Source organism: Lactuca saligna, chromosome 2 (genome assembly GCF_052625555.1).
Source record: "Lactuca saligna cultivar CGN05327 chromosome 2, ASM5262555v1, whole genome shotgun sequence".
In the NCBI taxonomy this organism is placed as follows: domain Eukaryota; kingdom Viridiplantae; phylum Streptophyta; class Magnoliopsida; order Asterales; family Asteraceae; genus Lactuca; species Lactuca saligna.
In genome coordinates, this window is record NC_136418.1 from 19724455 (window position 1) to 19738146 (window position 13692).

General features: G+C 31.2%; 1 protein-coding gene across 2 annotated transcripts; it reads left to right on the forward strand.

Moving 5' to 3' along the window:
* Positions 1–3900: 3900 nt before the first annotated feature.
* Positions 3901–13340, forward strand: LOC145030745 (ATP binding microtubule motor family protein). 2 transcript variants are annotated; one of them, XM_078979149.1, is made up of 24 exons: positions 3901–4479; positions 4566–4765; positions 4876–4999; positions 5107–5201; positions 5292–5439; positions 5537–5602; positions 5698–5760; positions 5847–5897; positions 5982–6064; positions 6155–6272; positions 6870–6915; positions 7006–7220; positions 7864–8043; positions 8482–8550; positions 8642–8800; positions 8888–9046; positions 9859–9927; positions 10022–10109; positions 10620–10732; positions 10862–10949; positions 11059–11138; positions 11565–11659; positions 12949–13027; positions 13115–13340. In XM_078979149.1, exons 1-24 carry the CDS (start codon positions 3961–3963, stop codon positions 13205–13207), a joined length of 3000 nt encoding a protein of 999 aa, XP_078835275.1. In that variant the 5' UTR covers positions 3901–3960; the 3' UTR covers positions 13208–13340. The 2 variants fall into 2 exon arrangements, with proteins under 2 accessions (XP_078835275.1, XP_078835276.1); XM_078979150.1 differs by lacking the exons at positions 11565–11659; positions 12949–13027; positions 13115–13340 and adding an exon at positions 11269–11526.
* The last annotated feature ends 352 nt before the right edge of the window (positions 13341–13692 follow it).

The window sequence follows — 13692 nt, forward strand, 5'->3', positions numbered from 1 at the left end:
CCAAAAGCTGGCAGTTTACCTGTATCACTGATTCCCTGAGAAATACAAGTGGTTTTTGAAAAGTGTCAACAATTAAGTTGGTGAGTTCATGAGTGTTTCGAGTTGAAAAGTATATCCCTTTTGGTAGTAAATTGGTAAACGAGGTTTTTAGAAAATCCAATATTTTCTTGTAAAATGAAAGAGTTTCCAAAGTTGGAATGTGTTAGTAACTTTTATAAACAAATGATAACAATAATTTTGTATGAAAATATAATGTAGGAAAACTGCGATGCACATATGAATCTCGTAAATCAATCTTGTTTTATACTTTTTATGTGAGTTTTATAACCATACTAATGACACTGACGGCCTGTAACAACATTCTTCAAGTGTTGCAGTGTTATGACATTTGTCACCCCAGACCTGCTGGTCTAACTATAGCTAGTAGTTTAGGTGCGGGATTGTCAATCCCGTATAGATCTATACACAAGTATCACGCTCTCCCTCCAAGAGATTATGGTATATAATACAGGACTTGAAATGCATACAAAAATGTACGTTGAAGTTTAAATATCTCACATTGACTAGTATAAATAGATTTACAATGAAATAACCTTACTTCTTTTGAAAGTGTTTCGTTTTTCAAATTGTATAAAATGTAGGATTGACTTGCTAACTATACCCATTATAGTTTTCAGATAGTATGTTCCATTTCGTAGAAATAACTTAGTGATATAATCGCCCTTGTATACATAAGATGTTTGTATCGATATTCGAAGTTAGAAATTGCATTTATGTTTATAAAACGATACTTTTAACGTGTAATGTACTTGTATTTCCCCCCCTAAAACATGAAAAAGAATTGAAAAGTAGGGGTATGAACTCACCCGTTAAGTTTGAAGAGAGGGGCTAGAGTTGAGCAGAGTTTCGATCGCGGATAGTTGCGTCGTCGGGCTCTTCGGGGATCTCTGCAACGTAAATCTTTCGTCGGGGGCTCGAGTGCGGAAACCAAGGCAATAAAATGGTCTCTGGAACAGGGAGAAATGCTGAGAAATTGTGAAGGTGTGCCAAAACTCGAGTTTTATGCCCTCTATTTATAGGGCTGAAGATCCTCGTACGCGACGCGTACTTCCGGAGTACGCGGGGCGTAGTCAGTATGCGGGGCGTACTTCGGTTACGCGGGGCGTAATAATGCGTCATGGCTTACGACTCCTGGCTAACTAGGCGTAGCTTGGTCGGGCCGATGGGACTCGACTCTGGGTCTAGTACGCGGGGCGTACTCCCAGAGTACGCGGGGCGTAATCCCTGCTTCCAACTTCTAAATTCCGTAACTTTCGCGTACGAGCTCCGTTTTTCGCGTTCTTTATATCCACGCGTAGGTGAGATTATGCTCTACAACTTTCATTTAGACTCCGTCGGCTAGTTTTGACTTTATTTTTAATGATATAATTTTAATAGGCCGGGCCTCCTAAAGTTCGTTAAAATTTCATAGGTTCTTTATTCGACGTCGGTTTTCGTTTGTCTTTTGATTGTTTTATTACCACCGAGGAGATCTTCAACTTCCGTTTAGGTGGCGATAGCTAAATAACACTCGATCTTTAATCCGAGTTTTTAGCCCTCTACTACTGTTACGAAACTTTGAAAATTCGTAACTTCTTCATACGAGGTCCAATTTGGGCGATCTTTTTATGCACGCTCATCTTTCAACGAGATCTACGACTTTTGTTTAGATACTTTAAGGCTAAAATGTATTTTATTGAGATTCCACTTTTTACGTCAACTTATGTTTTAACGTCGTGTCGTAATTATACGAGTGGTTATAATTTCTTCAATATAACTCGGTTTTGAGTGTTCTTTATGTTTTTGGAAACCTGGGCATGATATCTAATATTCGATGCATCCCAACTTAGATACCTGAAGACTTTATTTTCGAGGTTAATTTCGTTGTTTTTAGCTTTCGAGTGTTTACAATGCTTTTGGGAAAAATAGGGTTGTCACAGTTTGACTTAGGGGCGTTTTGGGTATTTTGATTAGTAGTTTGAGCTTAAGTGATTGTGATTACATAGGTGGCTGGTGGAGTCAGCATTTGGAGCAGTGATCTGTGTAGCTATTTCTTAATACTGTGAGGTTAGTTTTTTCTCACTGTACTTGTGGGTCGAAGGCACCGATGCCGACCCACTAGGTTATGTATCCTGGTATATAGGATGATGCTATGCAAGTTATATGATAGATTAGTAAATCTGTATGATTACATGTATTTGTTGGATATGTGTTTATGTTTATTTGTTGTGTATATCAATATCTTGTGGATGGGTTGAGGCGGTGCTGAACGCCAAGATATGCGGGGTGGTCCTGATAGGTTGTAGGCCTTGCGAGGCGGTCTAGTCAGGCTAAAGGCCCGTAGAGCGGTCCAAATAGGCTGTAGGCCTTGCGAGGCGGTCCAGTCAGCTCGAAGGCTCATATTTGCATGTTATGTGGTGGCACTTTGGGGGAACTCACTCAGCTTTGACTTAAGGTTTCAGTTTATTGTTTTAGGTACTTTAAAGGATCGTGGGAAAGCGAAAGCGTGATCGTGCACATCTTCCTGTTTTTATGATATTTGATTTTGGGATACTCTGATTATGATTATACTTTTGAAACAATGGTTTTTGTAAACACTTTATGGTTAATGAGTTGTTTTTGAAAAAATTGAATTTCTATGATTTTTTAGATGTTACACCTATATTTGGGATCTAGTTGATATAATTGTTCTAATTAGATTCCTAGATTATTGGGGCTTAAAATTTTAGAAATGTTTTTTTTTCTTATGTTGTTTATTTGATTTGTAAATTTTTATATATCAATCCCCAACACTATTTTCCATAAAGTTTTGTATTGAAAGAAATTTTGTTAAACTTATTGAAATATCGATTTTACATATGACTCTTATTACAAGCTGTTATTACTAAATCATTAATATATTCTAAGAGTCATAAGTATTGTTTGTCTTTATTTATTATTGATCAAATTGATCAAGTAACTAATAAACACATCTTAATTATCGAAATGATTGTGTACGTGTTGTAGAATTTTCCTATGTATTCCATAAACATCAACCATTTTGTTTAAATATTTAGGAATAAATATATACTTCTTGGATGATAGTAACTCTTATGAAAAATTAGTCTCTTAGACTCTTACACTTCCACATGAATTACCATTAAACAAAGAAGTAGATATACACTTCCCTAATCGTTACAATCACATATCTATGAAAATTTTGACCTTAGGGATCTTGAATATATGCTTAACAAATAATTCCAACATTACTACTTGGGATGTGTTTGGCAAAAATAGCTGTTAGCTGGAAGCGGGTAGAGGTTAGCTGGTAGCGTGTAGAAAGTAGCTGGTAGCGGGAAACTGTAGCTTTTATTTGTTATATGAATGTTTGATAAAAGTAGTTGGAAATTTTTGAAATATATAAAATTACATAAAATGATAGTTGATTAAAAATAAATAAATATATAAATATATTTTTAAGGATAATTATGGAAATTAATTTTAAAAGTTCAAGAGCTTTTTGTTAAAGGCTAGAATACATACCTTTTTAAAACTTGCCAATTTTTATAGAACAACATTCATTATTTTATCAAAATACTGATATAAAACCTAGAATACATACCTTTTTGGAACAACACAATAAGTAGATCCATAAACAATAATTAAGTTCGCAATTCATTTATATATCTCGAACTCGATCATGGACTTCTTTGAAAGAAGATCCATAATGATTGGGCTTTGACAAGACCGAGTTTTTTTTAACGGGTCAGGATTGGTTGAACCGATTTGGGTTCTGTGATATGGGCCAAAAACCCGGATATCAAACCGGATCCAATTACAAATACTTCGTACTTTGAATCAAATTTCAAAACGCTAACATTTGACATTTCCCGGTTATTATTATTTGAAGCTTTCCGCCGATCACCGAGAAACGGCAGCAAAATGGAGATGAAGAGTCCGCAGCCGTGCCCCAAAACAGTCACCGTCCGGAGAAACCCTCCCCGGCGAGCCAGACCCACTCCTGCCACCGTTGTCCCCGTCTCAGCGCCTCCATCATCTAAAACCTCTTCAGCTATACGTTCTTTTCCGATTCAAGACATCCTTTCCATCGACATTCCTGAAAAACAGGAGATTCCAGAGCCTCCGTCTCCGAAAGAGTCACCATCTTCTGAGAAACTTAAAGTATTTCTTCGAATAAAACCGATTGTAACGCAACCGAAGGTTGGAGTATCAGTGAAGAATGCAGCTCATAAGAATGTTTGGCCTCAAAACCCTAACAAGAAAAAAGATGCTACGAAAACGGCTAAAGTTGTGGGGAAGAAGACGAATGAGATATGTTTGAAGGTGAACGATTTACATTCTGTCACGCTTTGTCCTCCACAAAGCTTGGCAGATGCTCGACGGACAAAGTCTGAAGTCTATGAAGGGTTTTCACATGTCTTCTGTGCTGAATCCTCTCAGGTTTCCCTCTATTTTTGTGACCAATAAATGACGTGAAAATGTAGAGGATTGATTGCTGATTAGGGTTAATTGTTTGATTTTGGCAGAGTGAAGTCTACGAGAAAATGGTGAATCCACTGGTGGAGGACTTTTTGAAGGGGAAAAGCGGCATGATAGCTGCAATGGGGCCAAGTGGATCTGGTAAAACCCACACTGTCTTCGGAACTACCAGAGAGCCTGGTATGGTTCCTCTTGCCCTTCGACAGATCTTTTCAGAGAAGGAGAGCAATGAATCTAAATGTTCAAGGTCATTATGTTCAATTCTTATTGATATTTTTATGGATTGCATATGCTTTTTCTTCATCTTCCTGTCATAATATCAAAAACTTATCATGTTACATATTTACATTACTGCAGGACTTTCTATCTGTCAATGTTTGAGATATATTCAGAGCGAGGAAAAGGGGAAAAGATAATGGATTTATCACAAGAAGGAGGTGATTTATTCATGCAACAATCGAATATCAAAGGCCTGAAAGAGGTTCTGTTACTTTCCATCTTCCATATATATCACCTTATCATTTCCTGCATTTTTCTTCAAGTTATCGTGAATAAATTAGGGATTTTGCCTTTGTTCCATATACACAGACAATCATCCATGATGTTCAGCAAGCTGAATCTCTAATTGCAATTGGAATGTCAAAGCGTTCTACTGCTATGACAAATTCCAATATCCAGTCAAGGTATGTGCACTAAAAGGTCACTTGTTTTAATCCTTTTGGTTTCTTGTATGAAATTTGTTTTTAACACATGATTTTTTTTTATATTTCCAGTCGTTCACAATGCATTATAAACATTCGTAGTGACCATGAGAACATTGATTTTCACTCATATTTTCATACTGGTGTTCAACCCTCCACTGCTATATTGACCATTGTTGACCTTGCTGGAGCTGAAAGAGAAAAAAGGACTGGAAATCAGGTGAATAACTGTTCCTTATCAGTTATTATTGAATTTATTGTTATTGTTGTATCAATTTATACTAGAATTTGATTATTTTTTTTAATGTTTTTTACAGGGAGCTAGATTACTTGAGAGTAATTTCATCAACAACACATCTATGGTTTTTGGATTATGTTTAAGGGTAAGTATTTTAAGTTTCACAACTATGGTTATAACTTATAAAAGGATAACATTAATTTTTTAGTTTGTTTAAAATTAAGAACCCTTTCTTTTCAGTCATTATTAGAGCATCAGAAGAACCCAAAGAAGCCTTTTCACAAGCACTTTCAAAATTCAATGGTAAGTCAAAGGCTTTAAGTCAAAATTCAATTATTTGTATTGAGTTTATAACTTATATCACAAACATTCTCCTTCATTGTTGACAGTTGACTAAATACTTGCGTGATTTCTTGGAAGGAAAGAAGAGAATGTCGTTGGTATATACAATTTTTTATGTCGAATTTATGTTTTTGTAACATTTTTTGGTTATAATCTGTTGACTATTTGACCATTTTGTGTAGATTTTAACTGCTAAATCAGGAGAAGAAGATTATCAAGATACATCCTATATGTTGAGACAAGCTTCACCTTTTATGAATATCAAGTATGGCAATTGTAAACTATTTTGTGTATATTTATCATTTTTGAGCATTTAAAGATATTAATTTATGGTTTTTTTTTTTTTTTGTTTTAGGTTTGAGAATATTGAAGAACAGCCTACCAATGCATTTGGCAACAAGAAGAGGACTCAAACATTGCCAAAAATAGAACAATCTAAAAGAATGAAGTTCAATCCTAATGAAGTTTTTATGGTATTTTTCTTACTCTAATCTTTATTCTTTCAACATCTTCTTCTTCTATTCTAATAAAAGAATCAAATTTTGCCACATGGCATCTCCTCCAAATCCAATCTTCCTCTATGAAAGTTAAATTACCATTTTACCCTTCACCCTTGTTAAAATAAATCCTATGATTTAGCAATAAATCAGGAACACACACAATTCCTTTAATTTCGTCATCTTAATTTTGGAAATCGATTCAAATTTTGAAATGCCTAAATCCCTCATCAGATGACAATATCAGTTTGTGTTCTTTTTTTCATTTTGCTCAAATTTATATTGCGTTATACAAAATCATGATTTTATCAAATATCTACACATACAGAACATAGATCGGTATTCATAACAATGTATATATCAATTATTTTTAACTAATCATTATAAACTTACAAACAAAACTTCTATCTTTGTAAATTAATAAATTTTTACAATTCTTTGATTAGTCTAGTTTATATATATATATATATATATATATATATATATATATATATATATGTATGTATGTATGTATGTATGTATGTATATCTATAATTGTATATGACTTTTGTATTGTTTACTTTAACCTTTCAGGATAATGAGTTGAAGGGTGATATTCTTCATCAGATTCTCAAAGAAGGTTAAACAAAAACTACCTTTTATTATTTCTTTTAGGGCTTTGAGCATAATTCTTTACAGTTTTAAAGACTGTTTTACTTGTTTTGGACAGAGTTGACTCCTGAAAAAGTCAAAGAGGTTGATGAAATTAAAGATTCATCAGTTGAGACTCCATGCAACAACATCAATACAGAAGTAATAAACAAGAACAAATCTCATGAAACAAATACTAAAGATTCTGTAAAGACATTTAGAGAAAATCATATTCTTTTAAATTTCTCTAGAGCTTTGTGGAATGTTCTTAAAGAGTATAAGAACAAACTAGAGGTAAGTTTGAAGTGAAAATTTTAGTACTTTTTTATTGTCTTTTTACTCAAATTTTGTAATAAAATTAGGGTTAATCTCATGAAAGAGCTTATATTTTGTGTTTTATCCGGATTAAATCTCAACTTTGAAAAAGACCTTGAATTTTTTTAGGGTTTTTTCGGAAAAAAATAAAAAAGTTGATGGTTTGTCAGGAAACAATTAGAAAGTTGAGGGTTTTTTAGGAAAAAAAGACACAATTGAGAGTTTTTTTGGAAAAAAAATTCAAGGTCTTTAAAAAAAATAAAGTTGAGGTTTAATCCGGAAAAAAACACAAGGGTTAGTTTCATAAAGTTGATGTTTAATCTAAAAAAACCCTCAACTCTGTATTTTTTTCCGAAAAAACCCCTCAATCTTCTAAATGCTTCCAAATAAACCCTCAAGTTTTTTAGTTTTCCTCGAAAAAACCCTCACATATTACAATCTTTCTGGAAAAAAACGACTTAAAGGGTTAAATCGGAAAACATGAAAAAGTACAATGTCTTCTTTAGTAAAAACATAATTTGAGATTTAATCCGGAAAAAACACAAAATATAAGGTCTTTTATCAAATTTTTTACTCAAATTTTGTAAAATTCTAAATTATTGATGACATTTACATTTTACAGGCTAGTGAATATGAAGTTAAATCCTTAAGACATAGTCTGAGTGTTGAAAAAGAAAGGAATTATGCATTGGAGACTGAATTGAATCTCATTAAATATGGAAAAGAAACAATAACAGATATTCTTGTGGTTGAAGAGAATGAGTCAAAAGCCACGTCAGCAAACTGCTCACATGTTCATGAGGTATGTTACTTGTAAAATAAAATATTTTTTCTTCTTTTAATGAAAGTTGAAAATACATAGTATGCTTTCATTTATAATTCTCTCTCTCTGTCTCTCATTATGTCATGTATGGGTGAGTGTGTCTGAAAAAACTGTATGAATGCAACTAAATGACCATTTTACCCTTACATTAAAAAAAACCAGTTTTCATAATTTTGTCATTTTTAATGTGAGGGGAGTTAGTTGCAAAGAAAAAAGAAGGGTAAATAGGTAATTAGGTAAAAGATTAGTGTGTTCTTATTTAAGTGGTTTGCACATTTAGTCCTTTAAGAAAAAATAGAACAACCGTTTAGTTTCTTTGACATGCAACCACATAATTGTTTTAAATGCTTTTCTATCAGTTATCAACTTTTCCTTTGTATGTTTTTCTAAGATGAAGGTTATTTTGGTAATTATCAGGGTACAAGTTCTGTTGAAGATGTTTCAACATCCATAAGTGATGAAAGTTTTCAAGAACCGAGTAAGGAGGTATGTTGTTTGTTATACATGTGGTTTAAATACTATATAAAGTTTATAATTTGACTTCAAAAACTGATGAGTTTACTATTATGTTGATTAGAAAGACGATATTGCCCCTTATGAATACGTTGTGTTTGATAAAGAAGATTTAAAGGAACTTAAAGACAAAGATTTCAGCACTGAAATAGGCTGTGATAATTTAGAGTCAACTGTTCACAATTCAGAGTTACTTGTAACACAAGAACATGAAAAAGAAGAGGTTAGATTTCTGATATTTTATAATGCTATTATTATTAATTATTATTATCCTCTCTATTTTGATTTTTTTTTTTAAATGTTTGATCAGGGAATAACCTCTGTTGAAGTCACATCAGCTGCCAGCTGTCCTGAAACATTTGATAATTTATTGCCAGCTGGCGCTGAGTCAGACTCAGAGCTGACTTGTGTACATGAAGATGAAGTTTTATCTTCCCCTTTAGAGCAACTAAAACAGGAACAAAATGAGGTTAGTTTGGTAATTTGTAGTTTCTTAATGGAAACATTTAATTTGTAGTCTTTATTTTTCGTTTTTTTTTTTATAGTTTTATGATAAAATTTCATAATTGGTCCCTGTGGTTTGCAAAATATTGCACTTTGAGGACAACTATGAAAAACGTTACGCCACTGGTCCCTATGGTTTTGAAAATTGCATGGATGGTCCTTCTAGCGTTAACTTTAACTTTCGACTAGTTAGTTTTTTTCTAAATGACCAAAATGCCCTTGGACCAAATCTGAAAATTGTATATACCTCAAGGACCAAAACGTTATGCCACTGGTCCCTATGGTTTTGAAAATTGCATGAATGGTCCTTCTAGCGTTAACTTTAACTTTTGAGTAGTTAGTTTTTTCTAAATGACCAAAATGCCCTTGGACCAAATCTGAAAATTGTATGTACCTCAAGGACCAAAACGTTATGCCACTGCCACTGGTCCCTATGGTTTTGAAAATTACATGATTGGTCCTTCTAGCGTTAACTTGACCAGTTAATTTTTTCTAAATGACCAAAATGCCCTTGGACCAAATCTGAAAATTGTGTATACCTCAAGGATCAATTTTGAAAATTTGAAATTTTGTATATATATAAATTAGTCAAAAGGTTAAAGTTAATTTCAGAAGGATCATTCATGCAATTTTCGAAACCATAGGGACTAGTGGTGTGAAGTTGTACATAGTTGTCCTCAAAGTGCAATATTTTGCAAACTACAGGGACCAATTACGAAAATGTGTCTTGTTTTATTATGCTTTCCATGAATTGGAATCAATTTTATGTTTAATCAGGGAATAAACGCTGTTGAAGTTATATCAGTATCTATTGTTCCTGAAACATCTGAAGATCAATGCAACGAGGTATATTTAATTAATTAATATAATTTTGTTATTGAATAAAAGAATTATAGTTAATTCGTTATAATTGGATATTTTGATCAAATTGTTTAATCAGAAAATTGATGTTTCAAATACCAATATTGTTCTTGATGAACAAGAGTTCAAGGAAGTTGAGGAAAGAGAAGCTAATGGAGAAATAGCAGGTTACATATTTAAGATTCTTTTTTTTTTTTAAAAAAATCTATTTATTTTTATGTACATATAAAAATATCTGTTTTGAAAAATTTGACCCCTAAATTTTATAAACATTTCATTTTACAACCTCTATATATATATATATATATATATATATATATATATATATATATATATATATATATATATCGATACGAAATCTATATTATTTTTTTGGTTAGTTAATATAGTTAATTAAGTATACAAAATGAAAATGATTATAGTTTAATAGAAAGTACTATGTATACTTCAAAATATTTTGATCTTTTTAAATATTAATATCAACTAATTCAATATTCCAAAAATACTATGTATACTTAAAAATGATAACTTATATCAGGAGACTTTTAACTTTATGTAACATATGAGAGATAAGGATAAAATTTTAATTAAAAAACAATAGTTTTTGTTAAATAAAAAAGTTATTGGAAAGCTGATGTGGCAAAAACCCTTGACTTTAAACTTTCCCTGAATCACAGGTTGTGATACTTCAGTGCCAGCTGGCGCTGAGTCAGCATTCTCTTGTGTACTTGAAGATGAAGTTTCTTCTTCTCCTTTGAAGGAAAACCATCCAAAACAGGAACAAAAAGAGGTATATTTTATGTACTATGATTCTGTTTCATTACTTCAAATAAATTTAATATAAAAGAGCATTATATTTATTAAGAAGTTGCACATAACAAATTAAATTAAGATTTTTTTTTTTTATTACATTGATCAGAAATCCGATGTCTCCGATACAAATCTTTCCTTTGATAAACAAGAACTCAAAGAAAATGAAGAAAAAGAGACTAATGGAGAATTAACAGGTTAGAATTCTAGGATTTATTATTTATTATATCATTTTACTTTAATTTCTTTATGTTATAACATATTAACATGTTGTGAATTGTGATGCTTTTTTTTTTGTACATGGAGATGAAGTGTCTTCTTCCCCTTTAAAGGAAGACCAATCTAAACAGGAGGAAAAAGAAAAACAAAAAGAAGAAGAAAAACAGGTTTGTTATTTTATTATATTTGTATTAATTTTTTCCATGCACATTATTAAGCAGAAATGTGTGATTTTCACTTGAAGCTAAAATTAAAGAAACCGGAAATTAAATTAATAATGTTTTTGGTGTGTAACAGTCTTTAATTTGGGTCTGCTTAATGTGCATGGAAAACATTTTCAAGATTTTCTTCGATCCATGACATGAAAAACCAACAATTGGTAATATAATACTTTTGGACAATTTTCTCCCCTCTTTCCCTCTCTACCATGTTCCATGCCTACGAGGGTATAACAGTAAAATCACACATCTTCAGTCGATATAAATAAATTATAATCACAATACAAGCCCTAATTACAGCTAAACATACATACACATCAATAAGGAAGAAATATTTTTTTGCAATATAATCTTTGTGAGTTTTACTGGTTGTAGGACAATGTGTGTTGTGAAGATGTAAATGAGAGTAAGTTGCAAGAGCCTTCAAATATTCAACCATGCAAATCATCAAGTGCTGTGAAACCCAAAAGGCATGTCCTTTTTTTTTTTTCAGATGGGAGTTAAAGTATAAAGTCTTAATAAAAATTAGGGAGATTGTCAGAAAAGTCCAGATATTTTCGAAAAAGTTTCATTTTAGTCCCAAAATTTGGTTTTTGAATAGAAAAGTCTCGATTATTTCATTTTGGCTCAAATTAATAAAAAAGTTTCATTTTAGTCCCAAAACAGGAAATGACATATTATCATGTAAAATCAAATAATCGGGACTTTTCTGTTCAAACAACAAAATTTGGGAATAAAGTGAAACTTTTTTGAAAATATAGGGACTTTTCTGACAATTTCCCTAAAAATTAGGGAAAACTCCATAAAAGTCATTACTTTTCTGTTCAAAAAACAAAATTTTGGAATAAAGTGAAATTTTTTCGAAATTATTGAGACTTTTCTGACAATTTCCCTAAAAATTAGGGAAAACTACATAAAAGTCATTATGTTAAATGATCTTATTATTGATTTAGTCATTGTATATATATATATATATATATATATATATATATATATATATATATATATTTTTATTCAATTAAGTTTCAAAAACAGACAATTGTATTCATTTTGACCATTTTACCAGGTCAACATGTCATTTTACTTTCATTATTAACACTTTTGAACCAAAATTTAAATTTTATTACATATTTGATAAAAAATTTACACTTTTGGCCTAGATTCCAAAATTTTGTTACGGATTCATCTTAAATTTAGTTTTTTTTTTCAAAATTTTGTTTCAAATATGCTTTTTGGCTGTGTAAAATCATATACATACAAAAATACATATGTTCACATAGAAAAACATTTTTATGCAAAATACCTATAGAGAAAGGAAAAGGTTTTTTATGTGAAATCATGTGTTTTTTATAAATATGAATTTATACAGAAAAAAAAACATATTCAAAACAAAATTTTGATAAAAAAGATGTAAAAACCTAAATTTAGGATGAATTCATAACAAATATTTGAAATCTAGGTCAAAAGTGTACATTTTGGACCAAATTTGTAATAAAATTTAAAATCCAGACAAAAAGTGTAAATTCTGAAAATGTGAAGACTTGTTAACCAGGTAAAAATGTCAAAATGAATACAATTGTGGGTTTTTGGACTTAATTAAATAAAAATAAATAATATATGAACTAAATTGATTATAAGGCCAAAATATAAGGATTTTTTTAGGATGTTCCCTAAAAATTAATCGAAAAGGTATGCATTTTTAGCCCTATCTTGAAACCAAACATATGCCTCATTTTTTTTTTTCTTCTTAATTTAATAGGAGGCTTAGACCTGTTTCCTCTGTGATGCTAAGGAACATAAACATATTGGACTCTGTAGATGCCACCGAGATAACAAAGGTTAACATTATTTATTTATTTATTTATTTATTTTGGAATTCTTAAAAAAACAATAAGAAAATAATGTGTTTAATAATGTGTATGCAGCATGGAAAAAGAGGAGGGGAAAAAGATGTAGAAAAACGAACACAAGGAAGCATCTCACTTATGCGACTCCTGAAACAAAATCTCCATCACTAGAAACTACGAAGAAAAAAAATATATACTTGACATAGTTGTATATGGTGGAACTTTTTTCGGATATTATAAAAAACTAACTTTTTTGTAGTATGTTTCTTGAGACACTTTTAATCAGAAACATAGTATTACTTCATTACTTGATTATTATATAATTTGAGCTTTTGCAACATTGATGTTTCTACTGACTTATTTGAAAGCTTGTTTAATTATTTCGTTGAATGAGCCAATTGAGTGTGACAAAATTTGAGGTCAAGACTAAAGATTAAAAGACACTAAGCTTATTGCAAATACTTTTTTTTTTGGTTATGTTTTAGTTTTGTATATAGAGTTTTGAACTCAAGACCAAAGATTAAAAGACAATTAAGCATAAATTGCTTGTATTAACTAACAAGTTATTACTTTTTTGTGATTGAACTAGCAACCGAAACATACTAATCGAGGACAAATATATATGTGAAAAATTGCAACAAATATAAGGTTGCAAG

Bases quoted from the DNA above. Each gene is read 5' to 3' on its own strand.
- LOC145030745 (XM_078979149.1), top strand. From the start codon at position 3,961: ATGGAGATGAAGAGTCCGCAGCCGTGCCCCAAAACAGTCACCGTCCGG. The intron at 5,202-5,291 runs GTATGTGCACTA...TTATATTTCCAG, and splicing joins AATTCCAATATCCAGTCAAG to TCGTTCACAATGCATTATAA. The intron at 5,440-5,536 runs GTGAATAACTGT...TGTTTTTTACAG, and splicing joins AAAAAAGGACTGGAAATCAG to GGAGCTAGATTACTTGAGAG.